Source organism: Arachis hypogaea, chromosome 11 (genome assembly GCF_003086295.3).
Source record: "Arachis hypogaea cultivar Tifrunner chromosome 11, arahy.Tifrunner.gnm2.J5K5, whole genome shotgun sequence".
Classification (NCBI taxonomy): domain Eukaryota; kingdom Viridiplantae; phylum Streptophyta; class Magnoliopsida; order Fabales; family Fabaceae; genus Arachis; species Arachis hypogaea.
This window is the reverse complement of record NC_092046.1, coordinates 143447341-143461694: the sequence shown is the minus strand read 5'-3', so window position 1 is coordinate 143461694 and position 14354 is coordinate 143447341. Positions and strand designations below refer to the sequence as shown.

At 28.4% G+C, this 14354-nt stretch overlaps 3 protein-coding genes across 3 annotated transcripts; 1 reads left to right on the top strand and 2 right to left on the bottom strand.

Annotated features, from left to right (window-relative positions):
* Positions 1 to 3199: 3199 nt before the first annotated feature.
* Positions 3200 to 3957, bottom strand: LOC112724112 (cell wall / vacuolar inhibitor of fructosidase 1-like). The gene has a single exon (XM_025775381.3). It carries the CDS (start codon positions 3887 to 3889, stop codon positions 3374 to 3376), a length of 516 nt encoding a protein of 171 aa, XP_025631166.1. The 5' UTR covers positions 3890 to 3957; the 3' UTR covers positions 3200 to 3373.
* Positions 3958 to 6670: 2713 nt separating this feature from the next.
* Positions 6671 to 8363, bottom strand: LOC112723194 (uncharacterized). Its single transcript, XM_025774457.3, has 3 exons — positions 8235 to 8363; positions 7748 to 8105; positions 6671 to 7155 (listed from the first exon to the last, which is right to left on the bottom strand). The coding sequence occupies exons 2-3, from the start codon at positions 8099 to 8101 to the stop codon at positions 6934 to 6936; spliced, it is 576 nt and encodes a 191-aa protein (XP_025630242.1). The 5' UTR covers positions 8102 to 8105; positions 8235 to 8363; the 3' UTR covers positions 6671 to 6933.
* Positions 8364 to 13347: 4984 nt separating this feature from the next.
* Positions 13348 to 14131, top strand: LOC112723193 (cell wall / vacuolar inhibitor of fructosidase 1). Its single transcript, XM_025774456.3, has one exon. It carries the CDS (start codon positions 13429 to 13431, stop codon positions 13963 to 13965), a length of 537 nt encoding a protein of 178 aa, XP_025630241.1. The 5' UTR covers positions 13348 to 13428; the 3' UTR covers positions 13966 to 14131.
* Positions 14132 to 14354: the final 223 nt, after the last annotated feature.

The window sequence follows — 14354 nt, the reverse complement described above, 5'->3', positions numbered from 1 at the left end:
ACATCCCTGATCTCGGTGTTTGTTCTGTTTGATGATGGGGGAACGCAACTTGCTGCTATGAGAATGACCCCAGATTGAGTGTACCTCATCGTCTTTAGTTATGGCAAGTCGGGGAAGCGTCTTCCTCGAGTTTGCATTCCCGAGTTTCCCTCAGAAGGTTGAAAACGGTCCCTGGCTGCAAATTCTCTTTCCAAGTTCTGCAGCCTGTGGCATAGCACATGGATGATTCGAGAATTATCAGTCTCTATACCCCTAAAAGGGCATGAATCAGTCTTCGGGTTCGTGTTCGAGCTGTTTCGTGGCTGGTGACTTGGCGTTACCGCCGTATGGACCGCACTTGGTACTCAGGCTCGTGTTTGCCGGGGGGGGGTTCTCCCGGGAGTTGAGCTTGTCGAAAAGTTTTTGGGTTCTGGTTGCCCACCAGCTCAAAGGCCATCGGCTTCCTTAGTCAACATATCCCACATACGGCACCAATGTTTAGGACTTATCTTGAACGATAGGATCTGCGACTTGGAAAGCTTGCCAAGCCTCCTAGCTTCCGAGACTCCAATCGAGCGGCGGTGAACTTCAAAGTCAGAGTGGATCTTCAAAGGTTAAGGTTTGGGGTTTTTCGATATGTCATACCTAGGGAGGGGGTCCGAAGCTCCCCTTATATTGTTTCCTTTGGGATTTTGAGATCCTCTTTACATAGGAAGATACGATCTCAAATCAGGATATAATTGATGGAGCGATTTGCGATAGACTGGATGGTCCTGGGTGATTGGGCCGAGGGACACGAATTGGCCTAGGACCGAAACCCCATAAGTTGGGAGGCCGGCGGGTCCGTAACAATATATATATATATCGATCATTAAGGAATAAAACTTACAAATAATATTATTATATTATATTTTTTTACCATGGGTAGTATTATGACACCAAAAATATTGATGTAATGTGTTCTAGTGTCATAATGCATCCCTTTCTTTTTTAAGAATATTTATTGGAATTTTATGAAAAATTCATATTTAACGACTAAAATTTTACTAATTGTCAATCATTCTAATAAATCTAATTCATAGATTTCTTTTCTTGTGTATCAACCTTAATTAATATGATTTGCATATAAAATATATACATCTTATGGTTTAAATTAATTAATGAAGTATATATTAAGGATTAAAACCTACAACTAATATTATCATATTATCATTATATATTATCTTAAAGCACGCTGTATTTTGTCGCCAAAAATTATTGTATTATCTTATAATACATAATATTCTAACATTAAAAATACTGACATGATGTGTTCTGGTGTCAGTATGAATACTTATTTTTTCTTAAAATATTTTAAAAAAATATCTTCTTTATAATTAATTATACAAAATTGATATTTAATGACTAAAATTTTACTAATTGTCAATCATTTTAATAATCTAATATATATTTTTCTTTTATTGTGTGTCAATCTTAATTAATATAGTTTGCGAATAAAAATATATATCTCATTATTTAAATTAATTAGTCAAATATTCATTTAAAAATAAAATTTACAAATAATATTATTATATTATATTATCTTATTTTACAATGGATAGTATTATGGCACAAAAAATATTTACATAGCATATTCTAAATATGCATACATCTCTTTTCTCAAAATATTTTAGGAATATATTTTTTTGGAATTATAAAAAAAATTAACATTTAATGACTAAAATTCTGATAATTGTAAATAAATCTAATTTATATCTTTCATTTATTGTGTATCAACCTTAATTAATATGATTTATAAATAAAATATATATATCTCATTGATTGAATTAATTAGTCAAATATTTATTAAAGAATAAAATTTATAAATAATATTATTATATTATCATTATCTTACAACATGTAATATACTGACTTCATATTGATGTGGTGCATAACTTTATCTTCTCATAATATTTTAGGAAAGTATTTTTTTTGGAATTATACAGAAATTGACATTTAATGACTAAAATTTTACTAAATATAAATCATTCTAATAAATCTAAGAAATATCTTTCTTTTATTATGTATCAACCTTAATTAATATAATTTGTAAATAAAATATATATATCTCATTGTTTGAATTAATTATTCATCAAATATCTATCAAAGAATAAAACCTAAAAAATAATATCATTGTATTATATTATATTACAATAGGTTGTATTCTTGTGTTAAAATTGTTGATGTAGCGCGTACTAAAACTAGTATCCATACCCTTCTTAGAATATTTTAGAAAAATAAATCTTTTAGAATTATACGAAAATTGATATTTAATGACTAAAATTTTATACATTGACAATCATTCTAATAAATCTAATTTTATTTTTCTTTTATTGAGTATCAACTGTACTTAATATGATTTGCAAATAAAATATATACGCTTCATTATTTGAATTAATTAACTAATTATTCATTAAAAAAATACTCATTTTAGAATAATAAAATATAACTAATGATTAAAGATCTAATTTATCCTCTAATATTTAAATGAATAAAAATGTAAATATAACATTTTTTTAAAACATTGAAAAGGTAAAAAATACAAATTTTTAATTTAAAAATTAAGAGAATAATCAAAAGAATGACTTACGGCTCCTAATGATTTTCGTATAAATTAAATAATAAAGAATCAAATTACGAAATACTAATAAAAACATAAATTAAATAAATATTTGTCGGGCATCGGAATGGTACATACACTAATTATTATTTACGTTAAATAGTAATAGAAAAAATGCGAAATTTACATGACCAAAATTTAACTATAATCAAAATTTGTACTTACAAAAAACTTGAAGCTAATTGTGAACTCAAACACATCTGATCTTCGTTAATTATCAACCAATAGACAACTATATACTCAATAAAATTTGAATCCGAAGATTTATTCAAACATATGAATTACTTATCTTTTGTTTTTTGTTTTTTTTTTTTATAAAAAATATGGAGACTCGAACACACAACTTCTTAGATGAGTATGGGAAGAATATGCTATTTGAACTATAACTCATTTGAGTTATATGAGTTACTTATTTACCCAATCGAAATTTATTGTTTTAAATTAAAATTTAATCCACTTAGTATATGAGTTCAATTCTTAATGTTAAATTCAGTTTACTATCTTACTCAATTCAACTGTTAATGAATCAAGTTAAACATATATCAGAAATGGCTTGGCTCATTTTTAATTGTAACATGACAAAATTAAATATCTTATGGTATTGGAAACACATGAGAAATTGAAAAATCACTACGATATGCTATTCATACATTATTGGAGAACACCACGTTCCAGATTTCTGATAGCAGAAAGAAGCATGTATTATTTATTGAATCTAATTAACTAACTAATTAACTAAAGTAACTGTCTAGCAATAGCAGCAGTAATAGCAGCAACATCGCGCATAGCATTGTTCTGTTGGGTGAGAGGTGATCTCCCATTGAATCCATTTTCACAAAAGGTAGCTTCATTAGCAGCATCATTTGCTCCATTTTCTGCAAATTTAGGCATACCTTTCGAAAAAGCTTCATTGGCTTCTGGTATATCACCAACCACAATTGCGTTATACTTGCTTGCACAAGAAGTCAGTGCTGGACTTGGTCCACTTCGTTGAAGCTCACGAATCTTGTTAATGGCATCATTTGCTTTTGATTGCATCACCTTCACCATTATTAGGCCCAGGCCTCTGACGTCGGCGCTGGCGCTTCCGGGGAATGCTTTAAGAGATTGAACGCAGAGATTGAAGTTTGGTGTTTTCCTGCAAGTGCTTTCTATGAGGTTTTCATCGCAGAGAGTTATTGATGGTAATGAAGTCATGGCAATTAAGAATAAGACGAAGAACAGAGTAGTTGTAGTTTTCAAGTTTGCCATTTTGGGAAGAAAATGATTTTGATTGAAATAGGATAATCAACAGAGAAATAAGGATGATTGATGAGTTTGTTATGAGGAAAATTGAGGTTTGTTTAGGCCATTTTATAGTGTTAGGGAATGGAACTTGCTTTTTGCCAATTTGCTTAGGAAACTTGTGATCGTAGGGAAAAAGTTATTGAAGTTTCATATTATTTAAATAATTATTTTGTATGCTGTTTTTTTTTTTTTTTTATATGAGAATTAGGATGGTTTTTGAAAAAAAGTATTTATTTTTTTATATTTTTTTAAAAGATATTTTTTAATAAAAAAAATTATTTCGCATTTGGATATGTTTTTTAAAAAGAATTTTTAAGTATTAAAAGCATTTTTTTGTTTTTTTTTTAAAATAAGGTATTATTGGCTTTAAAAATAATAATTTGTTTTTTTGTAATAAAAATATTTTTCTTAAAAGATGTATCTAAATAAATTTAAAATTGAATAAAAATATTTTATTAAAAAATATTATTTTTACATAAATAAGACAATCCAAACTAATATTTAAGGTTGTATTTTTGTTGCCACAATTGAATATTTTAGTGCAATATCTGTTAATAATAATAACAATAAAAAAATGTATTGTTTAAAATGGCAAAACTTTATTATCTTCAAATATAAAGTAGTGAACTAAGATTGACAACATTTTTAAAACTATAAAGAAGAAAAAATTTAGATTATTTCGACATTAAAATAAAAAACACAAAAAATATTCCCTATAAAAATTAAATTCTCAAGGTAATTGTATTTTTGTGTGACTACTTTACAATATAAAATAAAATTAAACAATCCTTAGGTAAGATTTTGATTCTATGATGATCAATATTAATTTATCTATTTTTTTAAAGTTATTGCTTATAATAATTGATAAGGACATGCAAGTAAAGGAATTGCAATGGTTGCATTTGAGTAAATATTTTTCTCTTTTATTTTATTCAAGTAAAACACACCAATTTGAAAAATAACTCACTTTTTAAAAACTAATTTCACTATTAATCTTTAGAGTAATTACCCAAATCAGTCCCTGAGGATTTTAGAATTGGACATTTTAGTCCCCAAGAAAAATTAATACACGGATCAGTCCCCAAGGTTTTACTCCAGCAGACAAATCAGTCCCCCTCAGTTCATTTTCCGGCAGAGTAATTACCCAGATCAGTCTCCAAAAATTTTAAAAACGGACATTTTAGTCCCTAAGAAAAACTAATGTACAAATCAATCACCAACGTTTCTCTCTGTTAGACATAATAGTCCCCCATCCAAAAATAAATAAAATAAAATAATTATTATTATTAATTGTACAATAATATTGTACTATATTTTTTGTATTTTTTAGACAAAAATAATGATAAATTTATTCATTAAATTCTTATATATATATAGTCACTCAATAACAACAACAATAATAATAATAATAATAATAATAATAATAATAATAATAATAATAATAATAATAATAATAATAATAATAATAATAATAATAATAATAATTAGAGATTATTTTACAAGAAATTCAAAGTTAAAATCATTTGATATTTTTGTATTTAATATAATCAAAAGATGTCCTAGGTAAAAAAATTATATATGTTTATATTAAAAAAATATGTATTAAAACAAAATTTTTTAATTTGAATTTATATTAAATACATATTTTTTTAATACAAACATATTTTTTAAAATAGTACATCTTTTGATTATATTAAATACAAAAATATCAAATGATTTTAACCTTGATTTTTTTGTAAAATAATCTCTAATAATTTTATTTTTTTTTTTTTATTATTATTATTATTATTATTATTATTATTATTATTATTATTATTGAGTGACTATATATATATATATATATAAAAGAATCTAATAAATAAATTTATCATTATTTTTATCTAGAAAATACAAAAAATTATGGTATAATATTATTATGTAATTAATAATAATAATAATAATAATAATAATAATAATAATAATAAATAAAATTATTAGAGATTATTTTACAAAAAAGATCAAGGTTAAAATCATTTTCATATTTTTGTATTTAATATAATTAAAAGATGTACTATTTTAAAAAATATGTTTGTATTAAAAAAATATGTATTTAATATAAATTCAAATTAAAAAAATTTGTTTTAATACATATTTTTTAATATAAACATATATAATTTTTTTTTACCTAGCATCTTTTGATTATATTAAATACAAAAATATCAAATAATTTTAACTTTGAATTTCTTATAAAATAATCTCTAATCATTTTATTATTATTATTATTGAGTGACTATATATATATATATATATATATATATATATATATATATATATATATATATATATAAAAATTTAATGAATAAATTTATCATTATTTTTGTCTAAAAAATACAAAAAATATAGTACAATATTATTGTGCAATTAATAATAATAATAATAATTTTATTTTATTTATTTTTGGACAAGGGATTATTATGTCTAACAGAGAGAAACGTTGAAGATTGATTTGTATATTAGTTTTTCTTGGGGACTAAAATGTCCGTTTTTAAAATCTTTGAGAACTGATCTGGGTAATTACTCTGCCAGAAAATGAACTGGGGACTAATTTGTCTGTTGGAGTAAAACCTTAGAGACTGATCCGTGTATTAATCTTCCTTGGGACTAAAATGTCCGATTCTATTACTCTAATCTTTATTTTGCTACTCAATTACTCAAACAAATCCCGGATATATTGCAAGTAAAACATGATAATTAAGCGCGAGGACATAGAAGCAAAATCAAGAGGTGGAATGCACATTATAACATTATCTACCATCTGCTGCACCATAACCCATTATTGACAACGAACCGACCAAACTAGTAAAAAAGGCCTAATAACGTTGCTGCGCCATGACAATACAAATGAGCAAGAAACAATTCCATGTACCTATTTATACTTTCTTTTTGCGAGATATATGTTAAACACATGGTGATATTATGTTGAACCAAGGGGGATTTTGTCAAGTCACAAACATATATTGAACCAAACTCTATCGCTTAGAGGGTCTCTCATCGTCTTCTCCTCCATCCCCGTCGTCATCGTCTTCGTCGTCATCTTTGTCTGACCTCTTTCTTTTTGATGGAACATTGTCCTTCTCAACATCCTCATCCTCATCATGGCGGCCATTCTGATCTGGATCAAAATCACTGGATGCATCTTCCTCCTCACCAGGACCTGCTGGGCGGACAAGGTATTCAGTTCCCAAATCCCCCTAAAAGGTTCACAAATAACAAGTCAGTGTAGTTCAAATGCAGAAAGGCACGGCAAAATAGAGTTATACTAGTTTATAGTAGATTCACAATAGAACAAAGCAGCAGCAAATAGAAGCAGATAACTGAAGTTTATCTACATGTACACAATTGTAAAACTCAATTTAAGACTGGCTTAACAAAGGAAAATTACATGATAGGGAGATTATCTAACGTTCCCATCAAATTAGCAATTAAGGAAAAAATGAAAATAGAAAATAAAAAATAAAAATATAAAACTTCAAAGGTACAGTCTAATAATAAGTAACTAGTGTTGGGTGTATCTGCAACAGTGCAACAGCTTATCGAAACAATTTGATTTTGTCATACTCACACAATCAGTTTCCAAAATCATTCTTCTAGAAAAAGCCGAAAAAGACTGCAAATCAAACTAGATCGAAGGAAACATCCCCCCGCTTATAAGTTATAACAGATTCATAATTAAAATAAAAAAATAATAAGAAAAATAAATGGATGCTCAATAGAAAATAGCGATTTTCCAAAAATATAAACAGTTTAATTATCAAGTTTATTAACCAAATCAACGTGAATTACCTCTTTCCGTTGTTGTTGTTCCTCCTCCTCCTCCTCCTCCTCCTCATCGTCGTCGTCGTTGTCTTCATCATCGTCGTCGTCGTCAGGATCACCGCCGCGCTGAATGTCACCACCTCCTCCTTCGTCATCGTCCTCTTCGTCGTCATCACCGCCGTCAGGAGCATCTTCATCATCCTCCTCCTCCTCCTCCACCTCGTCATCATCGTCGACGTCATCATCTTCTTCGTAGTCTTCATCATCTTCGTCGTCGTCTCCATCATCTACTTCGTCCTGAGAGTGATATTCATCTTCGTCACTCAGAACGGCGACGTCGTTTTCCTCCGCTTGCGCTTTCAATTCCTCCGTAGCCTTCATCTTTCTTACAAATTCCAAAGCATAAAAAAAAAAACAAAAAATATATATATAATATTCACATAAGTATGAGAGAAATCACAAATTCTTGTTTCGAAATCTGAACATGAACGAATAGACGAGACAGGGCTGTTACCTCCAGTTACTCTCTGTAACACTGATCTCATCTCGGCCGTTGAAACATGAATTCACATGGATCTCTGACGTGTCTTTCAATCGAACGGTCACTGTAAAAAGACTTTGTATTTCAGTGTGGATAGCGTGATTGAGCCCAGCGGCGCTTCCTACTCTTGTTTTCACTGCACGTGCGTCTCACGTGCTACCTAAGCAAAAACTAGTTTTCCTTTTTTTTTTTTTTTCTTTTTTTGTAAAAATTATATTGTTTTAATTATGAAATTAATTTGTTTACTTAACAAACTAAGATTATAATTTTACCTTTTAGATTAAACTTAATTAGAGCGAATAAATCAATACATAGCGTGTTCATTTTTTTATTTGTAAAATATTATACGTACAAATTTTTTTTTTTAACTAAGTTGAATAATAAAATTTGGAGTGTGTGAGTGAATAAATGATAAGAATAATTTTATTGAGGTTAAACTAACTTACTTAAACTTAATTTACAAAAAAATTATACGTATAGTATTTTTTTTTTCTTCATAGCGTGTTCATTTGTTATACTCAACTTGTTTCTTAGCTTCTTCAATTTGTATATGTACTTTTTTTATATTTCTTTCCAAATTAAACAAAAATGTTTGCTGTAAAGTTGCATGTACCAAAAATTTATTTTTTAATATGATTTTGGGAATTAGGATCATGTCTTCATTTTGGAGGTTATGGTATCGGTTTAATTTTGTAAATTAACATTATAGAGCACAATTATTTGTTGATTTTCATTTGGTTGCAGTTACTACTTACTAGGTTAGGTACTTTTGTCTGCTGCTTTCTGCTTGAGTATTGGATTGTTTTGCTTTGAAATGGAATGAAATACTTGAATTAAACCGGTTTGATCTTAAATTAGGTACTGCTTGATTTGAGATTGAACTTTGATTTGAGTTATAATCTTTTAATAGATAAAAAAAAAGGGCTAGCATAATGCCATAAAAAGGTGTGTAAAATAATTTTAAAATAATTTTAGTTCTTGAATTGTTAAGGGTTACGGGATGTTAAAAAATTGAGTATGGTAAAATAATAAAAAAAGAAGTAAAAAGTGAATATGTTAGGGTTGGTTGAAATTAAGATGCAAGTTGTGACTAAATTTGATGTAATGTGTATTTGGAGAAGCGATGCTGTAAGGTGGGAATTTGTAGAGTCGGCAGGCACATTCAGGGTCTGTTATTAATGTGGGATGACATGTAATTTAAAATAAATAATTGTTACAAAGGAAAAAGATGGTTATGTGCTAAAGGAGTACTGTTAAAAAATGAGTTCAATTGTACGTTCTATTTAGTATGTAGTGATCATACTAAAATGGAGAAACTGGTTGTGTGGGAGGAACTGAGTTTTGTAGCTGGATTAGGTCGAGGTCCGATATATTATATAGGAGACTTTAATGAGGTTAATAGATTGAAGAGAGGAAAGGTCAGGACAGGTTACAACATCGGCAGAAGAGTTCAAAGATTGGGTTCAAGATATGCAGTTAGTGGACCTACCGTTGAATAATAAAAAATTTACTTAGTTCAGATGTCGCTCCTGCAGTCGTATTGATAGAGTTCTATTGAGTGTAGAATGACTTTAGGAATTTTCGGAAATTCGATTAAAAGGTGGACTGAGAGTTATTTGGAATGTATGGCTAGAGAGAAACAAATAGATTTTAATAACAAAAAAACTAGAATGGAAGAGGTGTTTCTCAGATTTGATCAACTGCAGAGAATGATATAGTTTGGATTCTTTTGGTTGTTGATGGTATTGTCGGAGATAACACTAGGATTTGTTTTCAGGTTTTGATTGGTTATTTTTTATGTTTGAGACTTTGTTTGTGATTTTATCACTCCACTTTATTGAGTTGAACTCACTTATTAAAAAAAATGCCATAATTATAAATTATTCACACATCTCTCTCAAAATGCTAGTGCAATTTCAATATATTTAATGATTTATAACGAAAAAATAAGACGTTTATTTATAGTTTTATCAATTAACTTAATTACTAAGATTTCATTTTTGATAAACTAACTCTTGATTAGAGCCTGGTTGATAGTATTAAACATATCTTTTATCTCAAAATTTGAAAGATAATATTCTCTCTTACAATCCAGATGAACAAGCAGGTCCGGAAGTGGGTTGGTATTGGAGTGGGTCTGCTGCCAAAATCTATGACTCACGCAATGGTTACTTGTGGTTGTGTAAGCAGCTGTTTGGTTGGGAGGAGCGGGAGAATTGACTTTGGCTTTGGCGTCAGCTTGTTCCGAAAAAGCATAAGTTTTTGGCTTGGCTGTGTCTTAAGGAGGCTCTTCCTACTGCAAGTTTTCGCTTTAGAAGAGGGATGTCGTCATCGGATAGGTGTCCAAGATGTCTTTCTAGCCAGGAATCGGTTTTACATTGTATTCGAGATTGCCCAAAAGCTCAGCTTGTCTGACATAGGTTGGATATTTCTTGTCATCCTTTGGATTTGAAGAACTGGTTCTTGTATTATAGTAGAGAACATCCGTTCAAGTTCTTTTCGGGACTTTGGTGGATATGGCGAGAAGGAATAATGACATCTTTAATCCCCATGAAATTTGGCCTCCGAAAAAAGTGATTTGTCTGGCATTAACTTCAGAAAAGGAGTTTAGGAATATTTTTGAATTACAACGTATGTCCCTTCCCTCTACTCTAAATGGTTTTTGGAATCCCCCATCTATTGGTACTTTTAAGATTAATTGTGATGCTAGTTATTTTAGTTCAGGTGATAGTGTTGGTTTTGCTTGTGTTATTAGAGATTGTAATGGGAGCTGGCAAATGGGGTATTTGGGAATGATTGAGAGTAATAGTATTCTTCAAGGGGAATTGTTTGCTATTTGGAGAGGATATCTGTTAGCTTGGGATGTGGGTCAACGAGATGTTATTTGTGAGACGGATTGTGTGGAAGCATTTAATCTTGTTACTCAAGATGATTCTGGGTTTATTGATCCATTAGTGCTCAAAATAAGAGATATCATGCATTGGAATTGGCGGGTTGACTTTCGTTTGATTATGAGAGATGCAAACACGGTGGCAGATACTATGGCAAAGATGGCGATGAAGTTATAACTTTCGCATGTGGAGCTTCTTTCACCTTGAGAGGAGTTTAAGAGTACTCTTGAATGGGACTGTCCCTCTATTTAGACAGTTTCTTATTTTATTTGTTTTATTTTTTTTTATTTAATTTATTTCAGTGACAAAAAAAAAACATATTCTATCATGGCATGATACTACTCCCAACTTGTACCAGTAGAGCTTCTAATGCATGATGATAGGATTTGATTGATAACATTATTGGTACATCTCTTTGAAAACCATATTCATATTCGCACCTCTTATACATGCATTATACAACACAATCATTACACGCAAATACTGCCGCAATTCATCACATGCACCTTTTTTCATACATTAGGAATTAATTACTTAATTAAAAACCTCCTTTTGAGAGTATAAGAATCAAATTGGAAGAAAAAGCGGATTCAGACCAATTAATACTTTGTTTGGATGTGGAGAATATAAAAAAAAATGTGAAAAAAAAATAGATGAAAAGATGAGGTTTTTTGTTATTTGAATTAGGAAAGAAGATGGAATAGAAAAAAAAAAACGTAAGACTCATCAAAATATTTTCTTTTTAAAGATGAGATAAAAATAAAAAAAAAATGTGTAAATAAGTATAAAATTATTAATTTATTTTTTAATTAATTAAAAGAAATAAAAGATATAATGGTAGTAGTACAATTTTCTTCGATTATAATTTTTTTTATTTTTTTATTCAAACAAATTTTTTTTTTATTTATTTTTTTTTCTTATTTTTTTTATTTTTTTTCTTCTATTTTTTATTCTCTATCTAAACAAAGTGTTAAGTGATAGAATTTTCAGTTGCAGCTACAGTATATTCAGATAATTGTTCAATCAAAAATAAAAAAGGATAGAATGAAGAAGCCCTCTAGGTTTAGTGGGTGTTTAAAGCTTGTAAGCAAGTTGCCAATCAAATCATGATAACTTTAAAAATTAGAAAAATTAATATTGATCTTCATAGAATCAAAATCTTACCTAATAAGGACTGCTTCAATTTTTCTTTTAAATCGTAAAAGTAGTCACACAAAAATACAATTACATTGAGAATTTAATTTTTATAGAGAGAAATTTGTGTTTTTTATTTTAATGTAGAAATGATCTAAATTCATCTTCTTTATAGTTTTAAGAATGTTATCAATCTTGGTTCACTAGTTTATATTCAAAAGTAATAATTTTTTTTAAGTTCGGAGCTCATCTTCGACATTTTAAACAATACATTTTTATTGTACTAATATCCAATCGTGCCAACAAAAATACAACTTTAATTGTCAAAAGAAAAAATTAACATACAAAATAATTATTTAAATAATATCAAACTTCAATGACTTTTTCCCTATCATCACAAGTTTTCTAACACAAATTGGCAAAAAAGTAAGTTTCACTCCTTGAACCGCTTCTAAAAGAGAAATTAAAATTGAAAGATAAAATTAGAAAAACAAAAATTGAAAAATTTAGATTAAATTAAGTTTTTGTATTATATTTATTATAAAATATATATGATTAAGCTAGGTCTTAATATTTTATTTAATTTAAGATAAATATAGATATAAAATAAATTATTTAAATTTTTTTAGTTATTAAAAATATATTATTAAAATTTCAGTTCTTAATTCTAAAAGTTTCAGTCCCTTGTATACGTGGCACTAAAATTTTGTATCTTAAGAATAAAATTTAATTTCAGCCTTTAACTATTAAATACAATATCAAATCTCAATCTCTTAGACTCTTAGTCTCAATTTTAATATTTAAAAATATACATGAAAAAATATTGAGTTTGGTCTCTGAAGTTATACTCGAATCTCAATTTAGTCCTTAAAATTTCAATTGCCTCAATTTAGTCTCTAAACTTTTCAATTGACTTTTTGACAAAAACTATTGCATTGAAACAATTAAATCTTTAAGAACTAAATTGAGATTCAAATGTAATTTCAGGACAAAGTGAATATTTTTTCAATATACAAAGTCCGACTTACTAACACTATAAAATGCCCTAAACAGAACTCAATTTTCTTCATAAATAAACTCATCAATCATCATTATTTATCAGTTGATTATCATATCTCAATCAAAATCCTTTTCTTCCCAAAATGACAAACTTGAAAACCATAACTACTCTGTTCCTCTTCTTATTCTTAATTGCCATGACTTCATTACCATCAATAACTCACTGCAGAACCCTGATCATTCCAAACAATGAAAAACTCATCGAAAGCACTTGCAAGAAAACACCAAACTACAACGTCTGCCTTCAATCTCTTAAAGCATACCCCAGAAGCTCCGGCACCGACGTCAATGGCCTGGCCCAAATAATGGTGAAGGTGATGAGATCAAAAGCAAATGATGCCATTAACATGATCCATGAGCTTCAAAGAAGTAGACCAAGTCAAGCACTGAGTTCATGTGCAAGCAAGTATAACGCAATTGTGATTGGTGATATACCAGAAGCCACTGAAGCTCTTGCGAAAGGTGATCCTAAATTTGCAGAAAATGGAGCAAATGATGCTGCTAATGAAGCTACCTTTTGTGAAAATGGATTCAATGGGAAATCACCTCTCACCCAACAGAACAATGCTATGCACGATGTTTCTGCTGTTACTGCTGCTATTGTTAGATTATTACTCTAGTTAATTAGTTACTTAATTAATTATATTCACTAAATAATATATGCTTTTAAGTTCTATTTGCTATGAGAAGAATGCTAAAAAAATGAGTAAATTTTGTGATTTGTAATTATTAATTAATTATTATTAATATTTTTAATAATATGAAATTACATCTAATGATATAAAATTATTCACTTTTTTTAATTAATTAAATACTGATTAGATTTTAATAAAAATATTGATTCTTAGACTTTTTCGCTATATAAAAAATTTGGAACGTGGTGTTCTCCAATAATGCATTTATGGTAATTATAAGTAAAAATTAATGCATGTATGAAGAACATATCCCAGTAATTTTCAATTTCTAATGTGTTTCCAATACCATGAGATATTTAATTAATTAATTTTGT